The sequence below is a fragment of the Pleurodeles waltl genome, chromosome 3_2, assembly GCF_031143425.1.
Source record: "Pleurodeles waltl isolate 20211129_DDA chromosome 3_2, aPleWal1.hap1.20221129, whole genome shotgun sequence".
Taxonomy (NCBI): Eukaryota; Metazoa; Chordata; class Amphibia; order Caudata; family Salamandridae; genus Pleurodeles; species Pleurodeles waltl.
The window spans coordinates 119,158,344-119,182,372 of NC_090441.1; the positions used below are offsets into that span (position 1 = coordinate 119,158,344).

At 47.2% G+C, this 24,029-nt stretch overlaps 1 protein-coding gene across 4 annotated transcripts in view; it reads right to left on the reverse strand.

The window, feature by feature from the left end:
• Window positions 1-24,029, reverse strand: part of CUX1 (cut like homeobox 1) — a 1,145,546-nt gene that overhangs the window by 368,799 nt on the left and 752,718 nt on the right. For 2 of the 4 annotated variants that reach the window (XM_069226952.1, XM_069226950.1), the window contains exon 20: window positions 11,730-11,786. The exons of the other annotated variants lie outside the window; for them this stretch is intronic. In XM_069226952.1, the coding sequence (XP_069083053.1) occupies window positions 11,730-11,786 (57 nt within the window). The remainder of the gene's footprint in view (window positions 1-11,729; window positions 11,787-24,029) is intronic. 4 annotated transcript variants of the gene reach the window in all.

Below are 24,029 nucleotides of genomic sequence, written 5' to 3' on the forward strand. Positions count from 1 at the left end.
TTCTGTAGTTTCGAAAATGATGTTGCTGTGGGGGAATTGCCAAACGGGTAGACTTGCTCTCCTTTAATTTTTCAAGTGCCAAGTCAGTTTTTGCTCTGAAAAGTTTTGAGCCATTGAACGGCATGTCCATCAGAGATTGCTGTATGTTTGACAAAAAGCCAACTGGGCGAATCCAAGCATGGCACCTAAGCGCCACCCTGGTCCCGAATGCCCTGCGAAAGACGTCACTTGGGTCTGGGCCATACATGATGGTATATTTCACAGCATCTTGGCTGTAGGAAAGTGCCACTGTTGGCATGGTTACCCCCCACTTTTTGCCTAGTGTTGATGTAAACTTTGATTGAAAGTGTGCTGGGACCCTGCTAACAAGGCCCCAGCACCAGTGTTCTTTCCCTAAAACTGTACCTTTGCTTCCACAATTGGCACAGCCCTTGCACACAGTCAAGTCCCTCGTAAAAGGTACCCATGGTACCAAAGGCCCTGTGGCCAGGGAAGGTCTCTAAGGGGTGCAGCATGTATTATGCCACCCTAGGGGATCCCTCACTCAGCGCATGCACACTGCGTTGCAGCTTGTGTGTGCTGGTGAGGAGGAAAAGAAAGTGGATATGACACCTCTTCTCAGAGTGCCATGCCCACAAACCACTGCCAGTGGCATAGGTAAGTCACCCCTCTAGCAGGCCTTACAGCCCTAAGGCAGGGTGCACTATACCACAGGCGAGGGCATAGCTGCATGAATAATATGCCCCTACAGTGTCTAAGTCCATTCTTAGACATTGTAAGTGCAGTGCAGCCATATTGAGTATATGGTCTGGGAGTTTGTCATTACGAACTCCACAGCTCCATAATGGCTTCATTGAATACAGGAAGTTTGGTATCAAACTTCTCAGCACAATAAACCCACACTGATGCCAGTGTGGGATTTATTGAAAAATGCACACAGAGGGAATCTTAGAGGTGCCCCCCTGTATGTTAGCCAAACTGCCACTGTAGGACTGACCAGTCTGTGCCAGCCTGCCACTTTCAGACCCATTTCTGACCACATGGGGTGAGTGCCTTTGTGCACTCTGTGGCCAGAAACAAAGCCTGTCTTGGGTGGAGGTGCTTCATACCTCCTCCCTACAGGAACTGTGACACCTGGCGGTGAGCCACAAAGGCTCCAGCCTCGGGTTACATTGCCCCAGGGCACTCCAGCTAGTGGAGATGCTGGCCCCCCCGGACAGAGACCCTCTTTTGGCGGTAACTCCGGCAGGAAAATTAAGGAAAACAGGGAGGAGTGACCACCCCAGCCAAGGCCACCCCTAAGGTGTACAGCGCTGAGGTGACCCCCCTCCCTGCAGAATCCTCCATCTTGGTTTGGAGGACAGGGACCAATAGGATTAGGTTTGTGCCCCCTCCCCAAAGGGAGTGGGCACAAGGAGGGTGTAGCCACCCTCAGGGACAGTAGCCATTGGCTACTGCCCTCTGACCCCTAAAGCGCCCCTAAATCTAGGATTTAAGGGCCTCCCTGAACGCAGCTCACCAGATTCCTGCCGACCTAACAAGAAGAAGGAGGACTGCCAAGCTGAAACCCCCAGCAGAGAAGAATAAAGACGACAACTGCTTTGGCCCCAGCCTTACCAGCCTGTCTCCTGCTTCAAGAACCTGCAAAAGACCAGCGACGCGTCCAGCGGAACCAGCAACGCGCCCAGCCAGACCAGCAACCTCTACCCAACTCCAGAGGACTGCCCCGCACTGAAAAGGACCAAATCCTCCTGAAGACAGGGGCTCTGTCTAAAGAAAACCAACAACCAAGGACTCCCACCTCTCTCTGGATGCGTGAGTCTTGACACCTGTGCACCTGAGGTGGTCCACCCAGCAAGAGAGGGTTCCCTAGGCAATTGCGAGCAAGTGCCCACCCTGGGTTGACCTCTCCACCCCTCCACGATGACGCCTGCAGAGGGAATCCAGAGGACCCCCCTGACCGCAAAACTTCGGATGAAGATATCCGACACCTAAAGACACACTGCACCCGCAGCCCCCAGGCCTTGGAGAAACCGACCACCGGTGCCTCTATGTTCAGCAGGCAGCCCTCTTCCCTGTCTGACTGGTGGTGTGCCCGAGCCACCCCCTTGGACCTCTCCTGCGGCCTCTGAGTGACCCCCAGTGTCTACTCATAGACCAGCATTCAAAACCCGGCGTCTTGTGTGCACCCGGCCGCCCCTGTGCAGCTGAGGGTGTGTGTTTGCTGTCTACTTGTGGGCCCTTCAGTGCTCTTCTAATCCCCCCGGTCTGCCCTCTGAGCTGCGTGTACTTACCTGCAGGCAGTCCTGATTCCGAGTACCCCCTGTCTCCATTGGAGCCCACGTTAAATTTGGTCAACTTTGACCTCTGCACCCAACCGGCCCCATGTTGCTGGTGGTGGGGGTTTGGCGTTAACTTGAACCAGAGCTGATGGATTTCCTAAAACCCGGAGACTGAAACTTTAAGTGTTGTACTTACCTGTTCAACGACCTAACATTTGTTCCCCCAGGAACAGTTTCTGAAAATTGTATGGTGTCCATTTTTAAAACAGATTATTGCCAATAATTCAAAATGAAAATGTCACTTACCCAGTGTACATCTGTTCGTGGCATCAGTCGCTGAAGATTCACATGTTGTGCATAGCCCGCCATCTGGTGTTGGGTCGGAGTGTTACAAGTTGTTTTTCTTCGAAGAAGTCTTTCGAGTCACGGGACCGAGTGACTCCTTTTTGTCTCCATTGCGCATGGGCGTCGACTCCATCTTCGATTGTTTTCCCCGCAGAGGGTGAGGTAGGAGTTGTGTTGTAGTAATAGTGCCCATGCAATGGAGTGAGTAAGAATGTACCAATTTAAGGTTTACTAATATATATACAGATGTGTAAGACTGAAGCTAACTTCCGAACTGCTACAGGCTCCCGGGGAGGCGGGTGGGCACATGTGAATCTTCAGCGACTGATGCCACAAACAGTTTTGGCATTTTGCGTTCTCCTTTGTTGCAAATAAGTCTATTTGAGGTGTTCCCCAACGGTTGAAGTAAGTGTTTAGAATTTGGGGGTGAATTTCCCATTCGTGGACCTGTTGGTGATCTCGAGAGAGATTGTCTGCAAGTTGATTCTGGATCCCTGGAAAAAACAGTGCTATTAGGCGAATGTGGTTGTGAATTGCCATTGCCATATTTTTTGTGCCAGAAGGCTGTGTTGAGTGTGTCCCCCCCTGTTTGTTTAGATAATACATTGTTGTCATGTTGTCCGTTTTGACAAGAATGTATTTGTGAGTTATGATTGGTTGAAATGCTTTTAATGCTTGGAAAACTGCTAGTAGTTCGAGGTGATTTATATGCAGCTTTCTTGATGTACATCCCATTGTCCTTGTATGCTGTGTTGACTGAGGTGTGCTCCCCACCCTGTCATGGAAGCATCTGTTGTTATCACGTATTGTGGCACTGGGTCTTGGAAAGGCCGCCCTTTGTTTAAATTTATGTTGTTCCACCAAAGAAGCGAGAGGTATGTTAGGCGGTCTATCAACACCAGATCTAGAAGCTGACCCTGTGCTTGAGACCATTGTGATGCTAGGCACTGTTGTAAGGGCCGCATGTGCAACCTTGCGTGTGGGACAATGGCTATGCATGAGGACATCATGCCTAGGAGTTGTAACATCATCTTCGCCTGTACTCTTTGTGTTGGATACATGCATTGTATAATCTTTTGGAATTTTTTAACCCTTTGTGGACTTGGAGTGGCTATTCCCTTTGTTGTATCTATTGTGGCTCCTAGGTATTGTTGTACCTTGCACGGCAGAATGTGTGATTTTGCATAGTTGATGGTGAAACCGAGTTTGTAGAGGGTTTGCATGACCTGATCTGTGTGGTGCGAGCACCTTGTCAGTGAGTCGGTCTTGATTAGCCAGTCGTCTAGATACGGGAATACGTGTATTTGCTGCCTTCTGATGTGTGCAGCCACTACTGCTAGGCACTTTGTGAAGACTCTTGGTGCAGTTGTTAAACCGAAGGGCAATACTTTGAATTGGTAATGTATTCCTTTGAATACGAACCTTAGGTATTTCCTGTGCGACGGATGTATTGGTATGTGGAAATACGCGTCTTTGAGATCTAAGGTTGTCATGTAGTCCTGTTGCTTCAGCAATGGTAACACTTCTTGTAGCGTGACCATGTGAAAGTGTTCTGATTTGATGTAGGTGTTTAGTGTTCTGAGGTCTAGGATTGGTCTCAGTGTTTTGTCCTTTTTTGGTATTAGGAAGTACAGCGAATAAACTCCTGTGTTTATTTGTGTCTTTGGTACTAGTTCTATTGCGTTATTTTGCAATAATGCTTGAACTTCTATTTCCAGAAGGTCTGAATGTTGTTTTGATAAATTTTGTGCTTTTGGTGGTATGTTTGGAGGGAGTTGTAGAAATTCTATGCAATAACCATGTTGGATAATTGCTAAGACCCAAGTGTCTGTAGTTATTTCCTCCCATGCTTGGTAATACTGACCTATTCTTCCCCCCACTGGTGTTGTGTGGAGGGGATGAGTGACATGTGAGTCACTGCTTGGTTGTAGGGGTTTTGGGGCCTTGAAATTTTCCCCTATTCCTAGGGAATTGACCTCCTCTGTATTGGCCCCGAAAGCGTCCCCTGTATTGTCCCTGGTAGCTGGACGCTGTGGCTTGTGAGGGGCTGGCTTGTGTGGCCTGACCCCGAAACCCCCCTCTAAAGGTTGTCTTGCGAAAGGTGCTGTAAGTGCCTCTGCTCTGCGGGGAGTAGAGTGCGCCCATGGCTTTAGCAGTGTCAGTGTCCTTTTTAAGTTTCTCAATTGCCGTGTCCACTTCTGGTCCGAACAATTGTTTCTCGTTGAATGGCATATTGAGCACTGCCGGCTGTATCTCTGGTTTAAACCCAGACGTTCGTAGCCATGCGTGCCTTCTTATAGTTACAGCTGTGTTAATTGTCCTCGCAGCTGTGTCCGCTGCGTCCATAGAGGAGCGTATCTGATTGTTCGATATGTTCTGTCCTTCTTCAACTACCTGCTTTGCCCTCTTTTGTAGTTCCTTGGGTAGATGCTCAATGAGGTGTTGCATCTCATCCCAATGGGCTCTGTCATAGCGCGCAAGCAGTGCTTGAGAGTTAGCGATGCGCCATTGGTTTGCAGCTTGTACTGCGACTCTCTTTCCGGCTGCATCGAACTTGCGGCTCTCTTTATCTGGGGGCGGAGCATCCCCAGATGTGTGGGAGTTGGCTCTCTTACGAGCTGCTCCTACTACGACGGAATCTGGTGGCAGCTGTGTGGTGATAAAAACAGGGTCTGTGGGAGGTGCCTTATATTTCTTTTCCACCCTTAGTGTTATTGCCCTACTCTTGACCGGCTCCTTGAAGATGTCTTTAGCGTGACGAAGCATTCCTGGGAGCATAGGCAGGCTTTGGTAGGAGCTGTGGGTGGAGGAGAGGGTGTTGAATAAGAAGTCATCCTCGACTTGTTCTGAGTGGAGGTTTACGTTGTGGTATTCTGCCGCTCTAGCCACCACTTGAGAATATGCTGTGCTATCTTCTGGTGGTGAGGGCTTCGTAGGATACGCTTCCGGACTGTTGTCCGACACTGGGGCGTCGTATAAGTCCCAAGCGTCTTGGTCCTGGTCACCTTGGCTCACGGTGGTGTGAGCCGGGGAATGTGGAGGAGTTTGTGCTGGTGAAATGTTAGCCACAGGTGGAGGAGAGGGTGGCGGAGTAACCTTTTTTGCCACTTTTGTTAGTGGTGCTTGGTCTGTTTGAAACTCCAGTCTCCTCTTTCTCCTAATAGGGGGAAGGGTGCTTATTTTCCCCGTTCCTTCCTGTATGAAAATACGTTTTTGCGTATGGTCCACTTCGGTGGATTGCAGCTCCTCCTCAAATCTATGCTTTCGCATCTGAGAGGACAGTGAGTGCTCCTCTGAAAAGGATCCTGAAACTGGGTCGATTGCGGGTCTTTTCGGCACCGAAACCCTGTCTGTATGTTTTTTCGGCTCCGAGGTGACTTTTTTCTTCTTTGGAGTCGAAACCTCTCGGCGTCGATCTTCGTCGGTGCCGCTGTCTCGGCGTCGAGCCGTTTCGGCACCACTATCTCGGTGTCGATGTTTTTCTGCAGCACTTTCTCGATCCCGAGAAGGCTGCGTGCCGGTGTCTCGACCGGAGTCGGACGATTTCGGCACTGTTTGGGCCTTTTTCGGTGCCGATGGTCGGTCACCGAATTTATGGGTCGAGCCATGGCCTGATGGCAGTGGCGTCCCCTGGGCCTTGTCACTTTTCTTATGTGTTTCTTTCGACGTCTTACTCACAGTTCTTTGATCGTCGAATTCCTCGGAGTCCGATTCGTGGATCGAGAAGGTTTCTTCTTCCTCTTGTTCCTCAAACTCACGGTGAGCTGTCGGCGTGGACGCCATCTGAAGTCTCCTGGCTCGACGGTCACGGAGTGTCTTTCGGGACCGGAACGCGCGACAGGCCTCACAAGTCTCTTCACTGTGCTCAGGCGATAGGCACAGGTTACAGACCAAATGTTGGTCTGTATACGGGTATTTGTTGTGGCATTTGGGACAGAAACGGAACGGGGTCCGTTCCATCAGCGTTGTTCTACACGCGGTCGGGCCGACCAGGCCCCGACGGGGGATCGAAAACTACCCCGAAGGGCACCGGAGCGCTTCGAACTTCGATGCGGTGTTGATACTATCTAAGCCGATCCCGAACGCAACAATACCGATGAAATCTTCCGATAACTAGCTAACTTTCCGTTCCGAAACTCGGAGCGACAGGAACACGTCCGAACCCGATGGCGGAAAGAAAACAATCGAAGATGGAGTCGACGCCCATGCGCAATGGAGACAAAAAGGAGGTCCCGTGACTCGAAAGACTTCTTCGAAGAAAAACAACTTGTAACACTCCGACCCAACACCAGATGGCGGGCTATGCACAACATGTGTATCTACAGCGACAGATGCCATCGAACACTGTATTATTTACCTATTTCAAACAAAGTACTGTTGATACCTGTGTGAAATATGAACTTTGAGGTACTTACCTGCAAATTGAATCTTGTGGTTCTGAAAATAAATTAAGAAAATATAATGTTTGATATATAAAAACCATTGATCTGGAGTAGTCATTAGTGTGTGCCTCTTCTATTTTCTGTGTGCGCACAACAAATGCTTTGCACTACCGTCTGAAAAGCCAAACTGCTCGACCACACTACCACAAAAGAGATCATTAGTATTATCTACTTTAGCCTCTGTTGAACCCCTGGACTCTGTGAACACTATATCTCACTTTGATATAGTACATACAGAGCCAGCTTCCTACATTGGCCATTGAGGATCAGATGCTGAAGTGCAAGCCTGACAACCTCTGGGACTGCTGGCAAGGTGTCCACCACTCTGTTCCAAAACATGTGCGAATACTGTCCCACGAAGCAGGTAGCATTGACAGATCGTAAGCCAAAGCTAGCACTGGAGAAAACGTGTTGTACCAAGTTCTCCATCCATTTGGATTCCCTATTAGGAGGGGAGGTAGGGAAGAAGTTGGGGTTGAGGTGACTAGACAATGCCTGAATTACTAGGCTCTTTAGGGTAAGATGTTACCCAGAGAAGTCTGGGTCTCCGGAAGGAGGCCTCTGCCGGCTTACTACTTGTCAACCTGTAACTGGGGACAAGATTATGGCTTTGCTTAGGTGCCCATAGTATCTCTGTAACAGCCTCGTTAAAAGGTAGCAGAGGTTAATAGGAAGTGGTTACTGGCTTGGGGACTTTGGTTAAGAAGTTGGTTTAAACTTCCTGCAAGGGCAGAGTCAAATCAAGCACTTCTGCTGTCCTGTGAATGACAGTGGCAAAAGGTCCACATTCCTAAGTGACAACAGTGTTTGGAGAATTGAGTCCAATGTCAGAAGAGGTGTCCAACTCACTGGCATCCAGTAAGCCTCAAACATATTGGGTTCCTCATACAAATCCTTATTATCATCATAGTACTGTAGGTCATGTTAAAAAAAAAGCTGTACTTGTGGTTCTGAGAAGAGTTGAGCCTCTGAATTCGATAAAACTATTGAATTCAGGTGTGGTGTTTGTGCTGGCGTCAAAGCTCTGGCCTGTGGCACTGGACAGCAGTGGACAAATGTTGCAGTCGGTATTGAGAAAGAATACATACACGGGCGTCTAACAGACTGCCACTTTGGATCCTGTGGGTCCAAGGGTGCTCCACCGGGATCCGGTTGGGTACTAAAAATACAAAAAATTCTCTTTGCAGCTTTCCTCAGCTGGTGGCATTTGTCTGCTGTAGCAGCCCATTTGACAGAAAGACAGAGTGGAACCACTGCTAAAGTCCATTCCATGGAGCGACTCTGAGGTCTAAGGGTATCCGGGGCGTTGCACTACTTTGTATGGTACAAGTAGCGTGACGCCTGAGAGGCATTTTGTTTATGGGATGTATGTGACTTACCTGAAATCATGGATCTAGACGTGGAGTGGTTTCGAGAACGACCTCAGGAGCAAAAACACGACTAAATATTTGACTTTGACAGGGATGAAGACTGCTTCTGCGACTTCCTTTGGTGTTTGGCGATGGCGAGCTTGGCTTTTCGGTCTCAGATCGCTTTGTGGTTCATCTTAGCAAAGCACAAGTATGACTTCGTATCGTGCAAGGTGCTTAGGCACCAGAGGCAGATGTCGTGGCTATCAGGCCACAGCTGCTCTGAGGACCTCTTGGACCAGTGTTGGTTACCCCTGTTTTAGTCTCCTTAAGTTCTATTTTATATTTATTCGTTTTAGTTAGGCTGCCTTTAGCAAAGACTTTTTACATATTTTATCAGCTGGCTTTTATTCTTGAAATATAGAGAACGAACTGCTTGTCTAGTTAGTTTTTGCACAACATGTAATCAGTACTTTCTGTCCAAGAGTAGGAACACTGTAAAAGCTATGTTAGTTTGTGTTGCCCACTCAGGCGACAGCTTTTAACATCTATACAGAGCATTACATTAGGACTGTGCTTCCAATACAGTATGGTTTTATTATTTAAGTGATGCACTGACCCGGGAGCGGCAGAGGGCATTTCAGCCATGACTGTCCTTGGACAAATGCTGTTTGACATGCTGTTCAGTTGGTGCTAACCTACCAGCCCCTGAAAGCATTGCCATTTACACCGCAGGCTGACTCCTGACACGGTGGTCAGGCATGGGGCTGGGCCTAATCCTTTAGGTTGGGCCAAGCAGAAAAGTATGCCCGTTATGCTCTCGAGCATGGTCTTAGGGTTAGGTAGGGACTTCTAGACCCTCTAGACCATCTAGAATCACATTCACATTGGTTGGATTCTTTATCTTCTTTACCATGTTTATAATGCGGATTACTGTGCTTAGTTTAATCTGCCTAATTTTCACGGCCTATTCGCTTTATGCTAGATTGCAATCATTTCAATAAATGTATTGAAAGTGCTGCAGCACCAAATGGGCAAAGTGCCTGTCCCTACGTACATGATTGTCCAAGCAGTAGTGTTTGTTAAATGTGTGCATAGATGACCACGTCGCCTGACAGAAGTCAAGCACTGAAACTCTGCATGCTAATGCAGTGATTGCAGCTTTAGCTCTGGTAGAATGAGCATGCAAACCCCCAGTGGAATGCTTCCTAGCCAATGCATAGCACATTTTAATGCAGAATACGACCCATCAGGAGAGGATTCTCTTCTGCACTGTCCAACCTTTCTTTGCATCCACATAACCAACAAAGAGTTGATCATCCACCCAGAACTCTTTGGTACGATCAAGGTAGAACGGCAACGCTCTTTTTGGATCCAGGTGGTGGAGTTCTGCAGGGGTGGAAGGCCATAACCACTTTTGGCAGAATGGAGGTCCTTGTGCAACGTTCCACTCTGTCAGGATAGATAGAAATGTAGAACAGCTTAGATGACAATGCCTGCAGCTCACTGTCCCTGCACGCAGATGTAATGGATACAAAGAAGGCTGTTTTCAAAGAGGAAACCTGAGAGGATCAAAATTTTCAAAACTAAATTCAAATTCCATTGGGGTATTATGAATGGGGATGGCGGAAACATATGAGTAAGGCCTTTAAGTAACCTATTTACAACTGGAGACTTAACCAAGGAAGGTTGATCAGGCAACTGCGAAAAAGCAGAAACGGCAGCCAGATAACTTTGAGAGTGCCCATAGCAGAGCCCTGTTGGGCCAGAGAAAGGGTAGACAACAAAACCTCAGAAAGAGGGCCAGTAAGGAAGTCAACAGACTTGCCTGTACACCAGGCCACAAATTTCTTCCAACGACAGACGAACACCGTTTTGGTGGAGGGACACCTAGCTGCCAAGATTACATTACAGATTTTGGGCAGAAGGTCAAAAACTGTCAATTGCCCTGCTCAATCCCCACGCAAGAAAGCGGAGATTGGACAGGTTCAGGTGGAGAGCCCTCCCCTGCTGCTGCGACAGAAGATCCTCCCGAAGGGCCAGTCTGATCGGAGGATTAATGGCCACGCTCAATGGTTCGGGATGCCAGACTCTTTGTGCCCAGTCCGGCATCACAAGGGTTACTTGGGCCAGGTCGTTCTTGATCTTCTTGAGAACTCTGGGCAGAAGTGGTATGGGCGAAATGAGGTATAGGAGGCTTGAGTTCCACTCAAGATGAAAAGCGCTGCAAAGCGAATCCCACCTTGGAAACTCCAACGCACAATACTGCTGATATTGTCCGTTCTCTGCGGAAGTGAACAGATTGAACCAAGGCTCTCGCCACCATGGAGACGCTATTCATGATCAACATTGTCAGCAGAGTAGGTCCGCTCTGACGCTAAGAGAGCCTGCCAGATGTTGAACCACCAGGAAAATGCCCTGATGTTCCAGTCACGTCCAGAGGTGCAGAACCTCTTGACAAAGGGTCCACGATCCTACCCCACCCTGCTTGTTTCAGTACCACATGGCGGTGGTGTTGTCCGTGAACACCTCCACTACCTTCCCTTTGAGAGAGGGGAAAAAATGCTTTCAATGCTAGTCTGATCGCCTAGAGCTCCAACAGGTTGATGTGGAGTCCGGATTCTGGTGGAGACCAGATGCCTCTGATCTCCGCCTCTCCCAGGTGGCCGCCCCATCCCAGGAGTAATGCATCTGTCACTACTGTCAGACTTCTGCTACATTCTGCTATGTGTCCACACCCTTTGTATCTGGCAAACAGATCCCTCTCTGGCTTCAGGGGCTAAATCAGATGGTCCAGATTAAAGACTTTGTAAAGAGGCTATTCATCAGAAGTAAATCCTGCCTTAAGTAACTTGGCTGCTGATGGATACTAATGCCTTTGCAGATTCTTCACACCCCAGACTCTCTATCTTTACCTACTCTGGGATATTACACTGTGGCTATCAGTTCAACTAAAAGAAATAATAAAACAAAAAAAATGACTCGGTAACTAAGGGCTCAGACTCTCGTGTGTGGTGGTTGTTCCATCCTGGTAGTAGAGGGATTTCAGAATTGAAAGAGCTACTGATAAAGTATTCGGTAGAAAAATACAATAGAGCTTTGGCAAAATGTTTCCTGAACAAACACTACCAAACACAAACAGACATTTACAGTGTGAATGGAACAGAGAAGTTAATGTTTAAGATGTGTAGACAGCCTTGTACCTGGATAAATATGTAAATAAGGCAATGCTTGCTTCTAATAATAGAGTTACTTTGTTATAACACATCAAGCCACAAATAACGCATCTTCAAAGCAACAAATGTAATCACCTGAACTTTCACATCCATCCTGCAAAGAATCCAGGGGTGGCGTCATAGACTGCAATGCTACAAAAATAGTGGATAAAAAAATTGAGAAACAATTATAGACACAAAAACAAAGGACCACACAAGCAACATTATTGTGCTTTGGAATTTGAATTCAATCTTGAGAGTACTCATGAGACCTGAACTTAAATCCATTGATTTTCTTGTGGAGTAAACAGCTACATAATTTGAACCAGACACTGAATTCAGAATCCTTCTAATGACCATAAGTGTCTTCAAACTGATCGGGTTGTGGTAATTATGGAAGAAGTATTAACTTACTACATAAAATAGAAATGCTTGAAGCCAGAGTCTGGATATATGCATGAACTGTTTATCTTTTACATGAACTGTTTATCTTTTAAATAATGTTCAAGTCTTTGTAAATGTCAGCAATTGCAGGACTCATAATTGGAATTCAACAGAGTCTTCACTTGGCAGTGGCCCAATAAAGACTGTTCATGCTTGATGTAGGAAAGTACCCTCTTTTTGGCATGGTTATCCCCACTTTTTGCCTGCCCAGTGACTGTGCTCTCTCCCTCTAAATTTGGTTGTTCCCGACTTAGTACACCCCACAAATTGGCATACTGGTGCCCCCATCTAAGTCCCTGGTATATGGTACCTATGTACCCAGGCACTGGGGCACTGGGGGTTCCCATGGGCTGCAGCATGTATTTTGCCACCCATGGGAGCAAAAACTAAATGTGTCTCCAGGCCCGCTATTGCAGCCTGTGTGAAAAGATGCATGCACCCTTTCACTACAGGTCACTATAAGTCACCCCTATGTCAGGCCCTCCTAGCCCAGAGGGGAAGGTTCAAGTGCCTGTGTGTAACTGCACCCCTGCATCAGCAGAGATGCCCCTACATGAGCAGAGGTGCACCTACGAACTCCATTTTTCTGGACTTTGTAAGTGCAGGGAAGCCATTTTACCCATGTACTGGACTCAGGTCACTACCTATGTCCAGCTACATAATGGTAACTTCTAACCTGGGCATGCTTGCTATCAAGCATGTCGGAATCATACCGCAATACTGTTGCCAGTATTGGTTGTATGATTACATGCACTCTGGGGGCTCCTTAGAGGACCCCAACTTTGTTCCTACCAGTTTGCAGGGTTTCCCAGGCAGCCCACGATGCTGCCATCCTACAGACAGGTTTCTGCCCTCCTGCTGCTTGACCAGCTCAAGCCCAGGAACGCCAAACAAGGGATTTCCTTTGGGAGTGGGAGGCAACAGCCTCTTCCCTTGGGAAATAGGAGTTACATGGCTTGGTAGGGGTAGCCTCCGCAAGCCACTGATATGCTTTGAAGGGCATATTTGGTGCCCTACTTGCATAAACTGGTTTGCACCAGTCCAGGGTCCCCCGGTCCCTGCTCTGGCACAAAACTGGACAATGGAAAGGGGAGTGACCACTACCCTGTCCATCATCACCCCAGGGGTGGTGCCCAGAGCTCCTCCAGGTGGCTACTTGATTCTGCCATCTTGAATCCAAGGTGGGCAGAAGCCCCTTGGAGCATCTGAGTGGCTAGATCAGGCAGGTGACGTCAAAGCCCCCTCCTGAAAGGTGGTCACCCTGCTAGTCCTGGGCTATTCAGGGTCTCCCTCTTGGGTAGGTCATCAGATTCGACGTGCAAGATTCAGACAGGACTCCTCTGCATCTTTTACTTCAACATCTGGCCACTGCGACTGCAACTGGACCCTCCAGGAACCGACAACCTGCAACTCCAGTGATGACTCTGCCTTGTAACATTGTTTCTCCGGCTCCGTGTTTCTCCTTCCAGCAACTGCAACATTTCCGTGGCTGTACATCATCTGATGGAGACGAGTCTTCAGCCTGCAGAAGCAGCAAGAAGGAATCTCCCTTGGAGTGAAGGCATCCATAGGCACCAACTGCAACGACGACCTGCTGCGTGGATCCTCTCTCCTCTGGAACTGCATGGATCCTGCCTCACAGGTGGTGACCTGGAGTGGTCCCCTTGGTCCGCTCTACTGGCTGTCCAACTTGGGAGACGGTAAGCCCTTGCCTCTCCTTGCAGGACAGTGCCCCTGTGCACCGCAACTCTTGCAGCTACCAAGGCTTGTTGACTCTTCTTCCAAAGGATCTTCAGGCTCCATGTAGCTGCGACTTCTAGCACTCTTCCCTGCAAAGCAGTCTCCTGCCTGCTGCTCCAGCGACTCCTCTCCAGGCATGCTGAGTGGGCCTCACTGCAACTCCTGTGCCTACGAGTCGCCTGTGGGGGCTGCATCCTCGACTTCTGGCTCTACTCACTGCTGAGGGTCACCTGGGACTCCCCTCCATGGGTTCAGTCCTCCTAGACTATCCTGGTCCCCAGCAGCTCTGCAAATCTTCTTCTGCAACTACTGTCTTTGCCAAGGCTTGTTGGTGGTTTTTCCACACCACTGACGGACTGCAACTCTTCTTGCTACGTGGGACATCGACTGCATCCCTGCTGGGACTCTTCTCCTGCTCCTGTGCTACATAGCCGACTCCTGGTCTTCACAGTCGATCTGGTCCTGCATCTCCAGAAGGTTGGGTAGTGGCTCCTGCCCCAACTGGACACTCCAACTCAAAACGGACTTGGTATCCTTCATTTGCAGGTCATCCTCTGTCAGGTTTCACCTTTTGTTTCTTCCAGTTTTGCTTGGGTCTTGCACAGTCCTTTTCCAAGGTTTTCCTGTGGGTTTAAGGGAAAAACCAGGTACTTACCTCTGTCTCTCCTGGTCGCTGGGGGCACCCTGGTACTTACCTTTTGGGGTTGCTAGTTCCTCCAACTCCCCTCTACAGATTCCGCTTCCTTGGGTGGGGGGGACTGACTTTCACATTCCACTTACTTAGTATATGTTTTGGTCTCCCCCTAGGGTCTCCATTATTTTCTGTTATTTCACTGTTTTCTATTGCTTTCTATGCCAATTCATGACTTCTAATGGGTATATAATAGTGTGTTTACTCACCTGCGAGTGGAGTATTGCCTATACAGTATTTTAGCAATTGTGTTACTATATTAAAGTACCTTTATTTTTGTAACATTGTGTGGTCCTTTCATGTGTGTGAGTGCTGTGTGACTATCAGTGGTACTGCATAAGCTAAGCCTTGGATTCTCATCCTCAGCTACCTCTAGAGAGCCCTGGTTTCCTAGACACTGTCTACACCTCCCTAATAGGGGATACCCAGATCTGGTATAAGGTGATAACACCATAGGTGCTTACCACACACCAGGCCAGTTTCCTACAATTGGCAAGAAGTACTTTTGGAAGTCTATGAAAGATACAAGAGACATATGTTGAGAACAGCTGCAGTGAAAGCCTTGCTTTTATTAGAATAATCTCCTTTAACCATACAGAAACAATCCCCATCCTGGTCACTGGATTTACTGAACGCCAAGGATGACCTTGTTTAATTATGGGTAATTCCAAAAGTGCCACCTTTGCTTAGAGAACGACTGTGGTCATTTGTGCAGCATCCATTACGGATGTGTTCATAAACTGGGAAGGTGACAAACATCAAGTCAACAAATGTTCTTTAAACAATTTCTTGAAGGAAACATGTCTGGGTTTCTGTCAAGAATGTAAAAGGTAGGGAAAGATTAAAGAGTAGCATAGTAGTTAGGTAGATTCTTCAGACATGGGGCAGAGTATGCGGTCTATACCTTGATATACTTCAGTTGCACTTAACTTTTCACGACTCAAGATCTGACAGCCGCAAAACAGCACTAAATTACATTTCAAACACACAGATTTAATAAGAGTTATGTCAGAGCCATGACGGACTAGGATTGTAACTGATATGTCATGACTTGCTAGGTAATCAACATTTTTAGACATCAAAACAGGTTGCTGATCACCCAGTAGTTATTTACAGAAATGGAGGCTAGCATCAGATGTCTTTCAAATAGGTTTATTAATAGGAAATTTAAAGCTAATTTAACATTTTTTAAAAATTGTCCTGTTTTTCGATTTGACACAATTCATAGATTGAGCAGGTTAGGGGAATCTATGGGTGTAGAAGTGTTTTTATGGTTGCCTAAACATTTAGTGACAACTAAAGAGCAATACCTAAGGGACAGTTGTATAACAGGGAACACAAGCCTGTCAATTGACAGGATGTTCTTGGTTGGCAGTTTCAGCAAAATGAAAACACTACTTGTAATGCTATTTCTCAATCATATCTACTTACTGGTCATTCACAAAAGAAGAATACATTCACGCAAATGTGGGATCCTGAAACATTATTTTTTAAAATGTTTTCTAATGTTAAAAAACACATAACTAAAAACATGTCCAATTAGTAATTGGCAACATTTCAAGTATTGTACACAGATGCCAATTGTTCCTGCATGGCTTTAATGCAGACATTCAGCCAAACCGAAGCTATTGTGGAGTTATGGGACAGACTGCCCACTTCTTGTAATCCATTCAATGTCTTCTCAGACAAATTGCAGTTGAATAGACTTAACAGTAACTCACCCTTCTCGAATTTAACATCTGCCAAATGTGTTAGGGCAAACAATGCTATTGATAAGGAATTTGTTGTGTACACACATCTATAAACAAACATGCTTGGTTGCCCTTACGGCACAAAATGCATAAGTATAAACACTCATTTCATAGGGGCACGTGAAATATTTCCATGTTACGAACAAACAGTTAGTAACATTTTCTACTTATCACCTTTGTTACTGTAGATACACATGCTTTGATTAGGCTGTCTAGAAATATCTCCTGTAAGGGTGGCTAGAGAGCGGACAACGCAAATTTTGGAGGAATAGTTTTTAAACTGGCAAACTGAAGCCTCTTGGCGGGCCTAACAGTGTACTGGACTGACCAGGAAGCACTCTTCCAATATGTGTGCCATGGAAATATTCACAGAAAACGCCAAAGTAGCTGCCTATAGAATGTGGGTGAAGCATTACATACATGTATGTTTAAGCTTTAACACAGCATGTTTGTACACATCTACCAATCCATTTAGTGAAACCACCCTTAGAAATAGGATTGTCTATACAAGGTTTTGTAAAAGTGGCAGAGATGCTTTGCCCGCTTATAGATTTAGTTTTCATAAGTAGAACTCTAGACATCAAGTGGGTTTAAAACCCTTTCAGCGTTAGTCTCTTATCTGATTCGTGTGAAAGGGAGACATGACTTTTGTAAGAAATTTCTGGATTTTCTTATTATTCCCGAAGCTGCTGAGGATTTTCCCCCTTCACTGTGAATCAATTATTTTTGATGCTGCAGCACTTTTACGCTTTAGCCTTTAAGGTCAGAAGGCAGTAGTCAATGGCTACTGTCAATGAGGGTGGCTACACCCTTCCTGTGCCCACTCCCTTTGGCGAGGGGGGCACATTCCTAACCCTAATGGTCCCTATCCTTCAAAACAAGATGGAGGATTCCATAAGGAGGGAGGCCACTTCAGCTCTGGACACAGTAGGGAGGATCCCAGCTGAAGTGGTCACTCCTCCCTTTTTTCCCCAATTTTCTCGCCAGACTTGCAGCAAAAAGTGGGACCTGGTCCAGGGGGGCAGGCATCTCCTTTAGCTAGAGTGCCCTAGGGCACTGTAACAGGAGGCCCGAGCTTTTGAGGCGCACCGCCAAGTGTTACAGTTCCTGCAGGGGAGAGGTGTGGAACACCTCTAACCAGAGCAGGCTTCGTTCCTGGCCCCAGAAAGCCCAAAGGCTTTCAACCCCATGGTGTCAGAAACCCGTCTGTTTCCATCCAGAAGAAACCATCCAAAATAGCCCTGCCCACCCTGCACTAGACGCCCACGGCACAAGCCCAGGTGGCCCACCAGTTCAGAGAAGGTCCACAGACGATTCTGACCTCAAGTCCACCTTGGGTTGACCCCTCCTGGCCACCCCAACAACGCCTGCAGTCTGAATACAGACCACGAATGGATCCAACGAAGATACCCGACGCCCAAGGAGAACCCTGTAGCTGCAGCCCCCTGGCCTTGGGGAATCTGACCGACGGTCCAGCAACGTCCAGCGGGCGCCTCCCTTACCTGTCCAGCTTTAGGTTTCCCGGAACCGATCCTCTGGACACAGCCTACAGCATCTTTTGTGACCCCTGGGGTTCACCTATTGAAAAGCATTGGGCATCCAGCTCTGTGTTTGCACCCTGCACATCGCCGCCTCTGAGGGTGTGTGTGTGGTGTGAACCTCTGGTACCCCCGGTGCTGACCTAAACTCCACAGGCCTGTGTCCTGGAACAGTGGACACTTACCTGCAATTTGCTTTTTACGGAACACCCACAGTCCTCAAAGGAATGCATTTTAAACCTGACACCAACTTTGACCTCTGCACCCAGCAGGCCCTGTGTTGCTGGTGGTGCACTTTTGGGGTCAGCCTAAACTTTGACTTATGGGCATCCTAACCCCTGAAGACTGGAATCGTAAGTCATTTACTTACCTGTTAACTGTGGTAATACTCCTTCCCCCCACCTTCTCCCCAAGGACTCTAATGACTCCTATCAAAAATAACACTGTACATTTTTGAAATAGAAAAGTGTTATTTATTTATAAACTGCTTTACCTGCAAAAAACAAAGTGCATTTGATTCAGCTGCTTGATTTCTATTGACATCTGTACTTACCTGGAACGAAGACCTTCTAGTTCTAGTAATAAAGTAACAAAATATATTTCTGCTATATACAACAATTGGCCAAGAGTTAGTCATTGAGTGTGGGCCTCATTTCTTGACTGTGTGCACAACAAATGCTTTGCACTTCCCTCTAACAGGCCTAACCGCTTGACTACATTACCACAAAAGAAAGCATTAATATTATCTACTTTATTTGGCCTCTGTTAAGCCTCTGGGGAACCCCTGGAGACTGTGCACAATATACCTCATTTTGGTATAGTGTATACACAGCCATCTTCCTACACTTACCTCCTGAAAACTTGGACCCACTGGTATATCAGTAACTTTTAGCAAAGACTTTAATATACAGACGGCCCACATAATTCAATCTAGACCAACTGGTACTTCTAAACACCTTAAACCAATGATTATCATACTTCTGTGTTACAGCAACTAAGTTAAAATAGGAAAAAAAGAGGAAGATTCAAACAATCTCATGGAATGACGCAAAGACTTGGATAGGACGAGACTACAAAAAGATACCACGATGAAAAGGCCCTAAGGAAAAGTTTAAGAGGCATGGATACTCCTAGGTTGTAGTGATGTAGACTCACATGCTGTGCATGCTCATTGTTATCTAGTGTTGGGCCTGGACATTAGCAACTTGTTTTTCTTTTTTACTTCATTCTTGGTCCACTAAGCACCAACACACTGGCTCCACTTCAGACTGTTTTCCGCTTAGCAGGTGAGTAATTTTAAGTGGAGAGAAGTGTTGAAAACAGAGTGTGCTGGGCATAGTAAAGGGAGTGAAAAGGACACAGAAACATCTGTGATCATCGGTGGCTTCCGGGGAACAAACTAGGTGCATGTGAATCTACAGCACTAAATGCTACAAACAAATGGTTACTGGGCAACTTTTAGAAATGGGGTCTCTAGTTGCCAGTGGTTTGCACACTGTCCAAGTGGGAACCGTCACTCTAGTCAGGGTAAGGGAGTCACAAAGCTAAGACAGCCCCTGCTCCCCCACTTGGTAGCTTGGCACAAACAGTCAGGCTTATCTCAGAGTAAATGTGTAAAGCATTTGTGTACACACACACACACAGTAACATAGTAAACACACCACAAAAGTACTCCACACCAGTTTAGAAAACAGCCAATATTTGAGTAAAACAAGACCAACATGACAAAAATCATACATACACAAGCAAAGATACACATTTTCAAAGATTTAATCTTAATATAGTGCTTAGAAACACAATGGATCCAACAGACCAATGCCACTCGCGAGTGAGTGCTGGCCGGTCACAGACTTGAGCGGACCCCAGGTACAGGACCTTGGAAAACAATGTCGCACAGAGTCAGGGAGGTAAGGCATTGTGGAGCCAGTGCAGCTTCGGTTCCTTACTACAACCGGGGAGTTGAAGCATTGTTTCCTTATTGTGAGGCAGGGGAGGTGAGGTGTTCGTTCAGTATGGTTGCAGGGGAGATGATGCGGCGTCAGTTCCTTATGATCCAAAGGAGCTGATGAATCCAACAGGTCAAGACATAAGTGCTGACTTTTTGGTGCTGTGATCACACCACAGGGCCACAGGTGCTGCAGCAGAATCGGGTGTCAGTGACATCGTGACATGGCACTGGGGACTCGCGCTGTGGCGGAACTTCGGAGGCCCTGTGGCAGCAGCGGGGCTGCGGAGTCAGTTGTAGTCGTTTTAATCAGCGGGCACCACGGCTCCGGTGCAGACAGCAGCACTGGTTCCAAAGTCGCTCTGGAGTTGACATGCTTGAACCATAAATTAAAATAGTAGAATGCTAAGCTAGGTCCCCCACTCAAGGATGTGGAATAGTTAAAAGGGAGCTGGGAGAACTCAGGACCCCAAGAGTTGGCCCCAAGAGTTGAGTACCTAGATGACCCCCAGCGACCAGGAGAGCAGAGGTAAGTTACCTGGTCTTCCCAAAGACTAACAAGGGGACTTGGAAAGGGAACTTTGCAAGAACAGGCCCAGTCCAGTGGAACCCAACAGTGGATTCCAGTAGAAGACCTGCAACAAGAAGAGGTCAGAGTCCAGTCCATGCAGGAGTGTGCAGGTGGAGCAGGAGCCACTACCCACCCTTCTGTGGATGAAATCCGGGTCAACGGTGGATAATGAAGGCCAACTGTAGAGACTAGGAGCTGAAGAGGATTCCCTGAAGTCATGCAGAAGCTGTCCAACGTTGGTCGCCGGGTTGCAGTCGGGTCAGTTGTCAGGAGGACAACCAACAAGCCTTGGCAAAAGCAAATCTGGGTAGAAGAGGACTTGCAGAGAAGATGTGGGGAGGGGGGCACATCCCTAATCCTATTGGGGGAATCCACCAAAACTAAGATGGAGGATTTCTAAAGGCAGGGGTCACCTCAGCTCAGGACACCTTAGGGGCTGTTCTGACTGGTGGGTGACGACTCCTTGTTTTTCTCATTATCTCCTCCAGCCTTGGCGCCAAAAGTGGGGGCAGTGGCCGGAGGGGCAGGCATCTCCACTAGCTGGGATGCCCTGGGGCGCTGTAACACAAGGGGTGAGCCTTTGAGGCTCCCCGCCAGGTGTTACAGTTCCTGCAGGGGGAGGTGTGAAGAACCTCCACCCAGTATAGGCTTTGTTCCTGGCCACAGAGTGACAAAGGCACTCTCCCCATGTGGCCAGCAACTTGTCTGGTTTGTGGCAGGCTGGCAGGAACTGGTCAGCCTATACTAGAAGTCGGATTGGTATTCAGGGGGCATCTCTAAGATGCCCTCCGGGTGCATGTTACAATAAATTGTGCACTGGCATCAGTGGTCATTTATTGTGCTGAGAAGTTTGATACCAAGCTTCTCAGATTTCAGTGTAGCCATTATGGAACTGTGGAGTTTGTGTTTGACAAACTCCCAGACCATATACTCTTATGGCTACCCTGCACTTACAATGTCTAAGGTTTTGCTTAGACACTGTAGAGGCATAGTGCTCATGCACATATGCCCTCACCTGTGGTATAGTGCACCCTGCCTTAGGGCTGTAAAGCCTGCTAGAGGGGTGTCTTGCCTATGCCACAGGCAGTGTGAGGATGGCATGGCACTCTGAGGGGAGAGCTATGTCGACTTAGTCATTTTCTCCCCACCAGCACACACAAGCTGTGAGGCAGTGTGCATGTGCTGAGTGAGGGGGTCCCTAGGGTGGCATAAGACATGCTGCAGCCCTTAGAGACCTTCCCTGGCATCAGGGCCCTTGGTACAAGGGGTACCAGTTACAAGGGACTTATCTGAGTGCCAATTGTGGAAGCAAAGGTACAGTTTGGGGAAAGAACACTGGTGCTGGGGCCTGGTTAGCAGGGTCCCAGCGCACTTTCAATCAAAACTTAGCATCAGCAAAGGCAAAACGTTAGGGGGTAACCATGCCAAGGAGGCATTTCCTATATATATATTATTGCTGATATATATGGAAAATGTCATTTACCCAGTGTACGTCTGTTCGTGCCATGTAGTGCTGCAGTTTAACATGCTTAGCATGAGTCCACCATCTAGGGTTGGGCTCGGAGTGTTACAAGTTGTTTTTCTTTGAAGAAGCTTTTTCGAGTCACGAGATCGAGTGACTCCTCTCGGTGAAAGTGCACATAGGCATTGAATCCTTTATTAGATTGTTGCCCCGCAGAAGGGTGAAGTAAGAAAAGATGTCCATGCAGTGTATATGCATATTTACATACAGAAAATACTACAACAGCTACAGGCCTCCGGGGAGGAGGGAGGGTGTGCTATGTTATATTATTTATAGAGCGCGTGGCTACCGACCGGCTTACCAGCGTTAGAGGACTCTGGACCAGTGCAGGGGGGGGAAGAAGGAAACTTAAACCTTGAATAGTAACGTTTTTAAAGATTTCCGAAATTTAAGTTCATTGGTCGTCATACGAAGGCCAATGGCAAGAGAGTTCCAAAGTTTGGCCCCCTGGTAAGCAAGAGTTGCACCTCCCCATGTGGATTTCTTAATTCTGGGGAGGTTAGCAAGGAACCCTGAGGCTGACCTCAACTCTCTCTTAGGTTTGTAAGGCAAAGAGATAGTTCTTAGAATATGGGATCTGTGTATATAGCATAAAACCTTAAACCTAATACGATGGTCTACGGGGAGCCAGTGAAGTAGATTTAGTCCTGCCTTTACAGAATTCCTTCTGGGTATTTCTAACAAAAGACGTGCTGCCGCATTTTGAACTCTTTGTAGTTTACTCTTAACATATAAAGGAGATCCGGCAAAGAGAATATTTCCATAGTCTAATCTGGAAATAATAAGAGCTTGGACAATAAGCCTTTTGGCTACCGGCGGAAGAATATGCAAAACCTTTCTAAGAATTCTTAAGAGTCCAAAGCAGATACCGGATATATACTTGGCGTGTTGATCCATCGAGAGAGATGGGTCAAGCCATATCCCTAGGCTTTTGATATTCTCACTAGGGGCCGGTATCACTCCTCTGGAACCATCAATCTCCAAAGTCTGAGGAGGGCCAGACATGTCCCAGGATCAGCAACTCAGTTTTATCATTATTTAAGCGCATTCTGCTATTCGTCATCCATCCTGCATCCGCTTGCAGGCAGGAGGATAGCGAGGCCATGTTTTCCCTAGAGTTGGAGTTTAGCGAAACCACCGGTTGCGTGTCATCAGCATATGTGACAAGTGATAATCCCCATGATTCCACCAACTCAGCCAGGGGAACCATGTATATTTTAAAAAGCGTGGGGCTGAGTGATGAGCCTTGCGGTACCCCGCAGATGTTATGGAATTTGGCTGAGAGGTGGGATCTAAGACCTGAAAGGTTCTGTCTTTCAAAAAAGATCTCAGCCAGGCCAGCGCCAATCCTTCTATACCCAAATTTCTCATTCCTCATCACCTCATGGTCCACAGTGTCGAAAGCTGCGCTCAGATCTAATAGTATGATTGCTGTAAACTTTCCTTGATCCATGCTCTTCCTGGCTTCTTCCAGGACAGCAATGAGCGCAGTTTCCGTGCTGTGCTGTGGCCTGAAAGCTGTCTGAGTGGGGTGAAGACAATTGTTTGATTCCAGAAAGGAGGATAGTTGCTTGTTGATATGTTTATCTAGAATTTTTGCAGGACTAGGTAGAAGGGAAATAGGTCTGTAGTTCTTCAATTCTGTAGGATCTAGATTAGGTTTCTTAAGTAGGGGCTTCACTATGGCATGTTTCCATAATCCGGGAACTTCACCAGTAGATATGGAATTATTCATTATATTAGTTATTTCAGGAACGATCACCCTGGCACCTTGTGCAAGTATTTGCGGAGGGCCAGGATCTACAGGGGAGCCGGACTTGAGATTAGTTAAGAATGAGGATACTTCCTCTGGAGAAATAGGGGTAAACTAAGAGAGAGGCCCCGTCCTTTATACAAGGAGAGGCCTGATCTTCTAGCCTAGAGGGAGATTCTGGAAAGTTGGAATAAATATCCAGGATCTTTTGATGGAAGAATCCTGCTAGTTTGTTACTGTGTTCTACTGAGGCTTTAATGGGATTCTCCTCACCAGGTACTTGAATAATCTATTTTAATATCTGGTATACTACTTTAGGAGATCCAGCCGATCCCTCAATCCTTTCTGCATGTGAATCTGCAGCACTACATGCCACGAACAGATGTATACTGGGTAAGAGACATTTTCCGATCGATGGCATGTGCAGCTGCAGATACACAT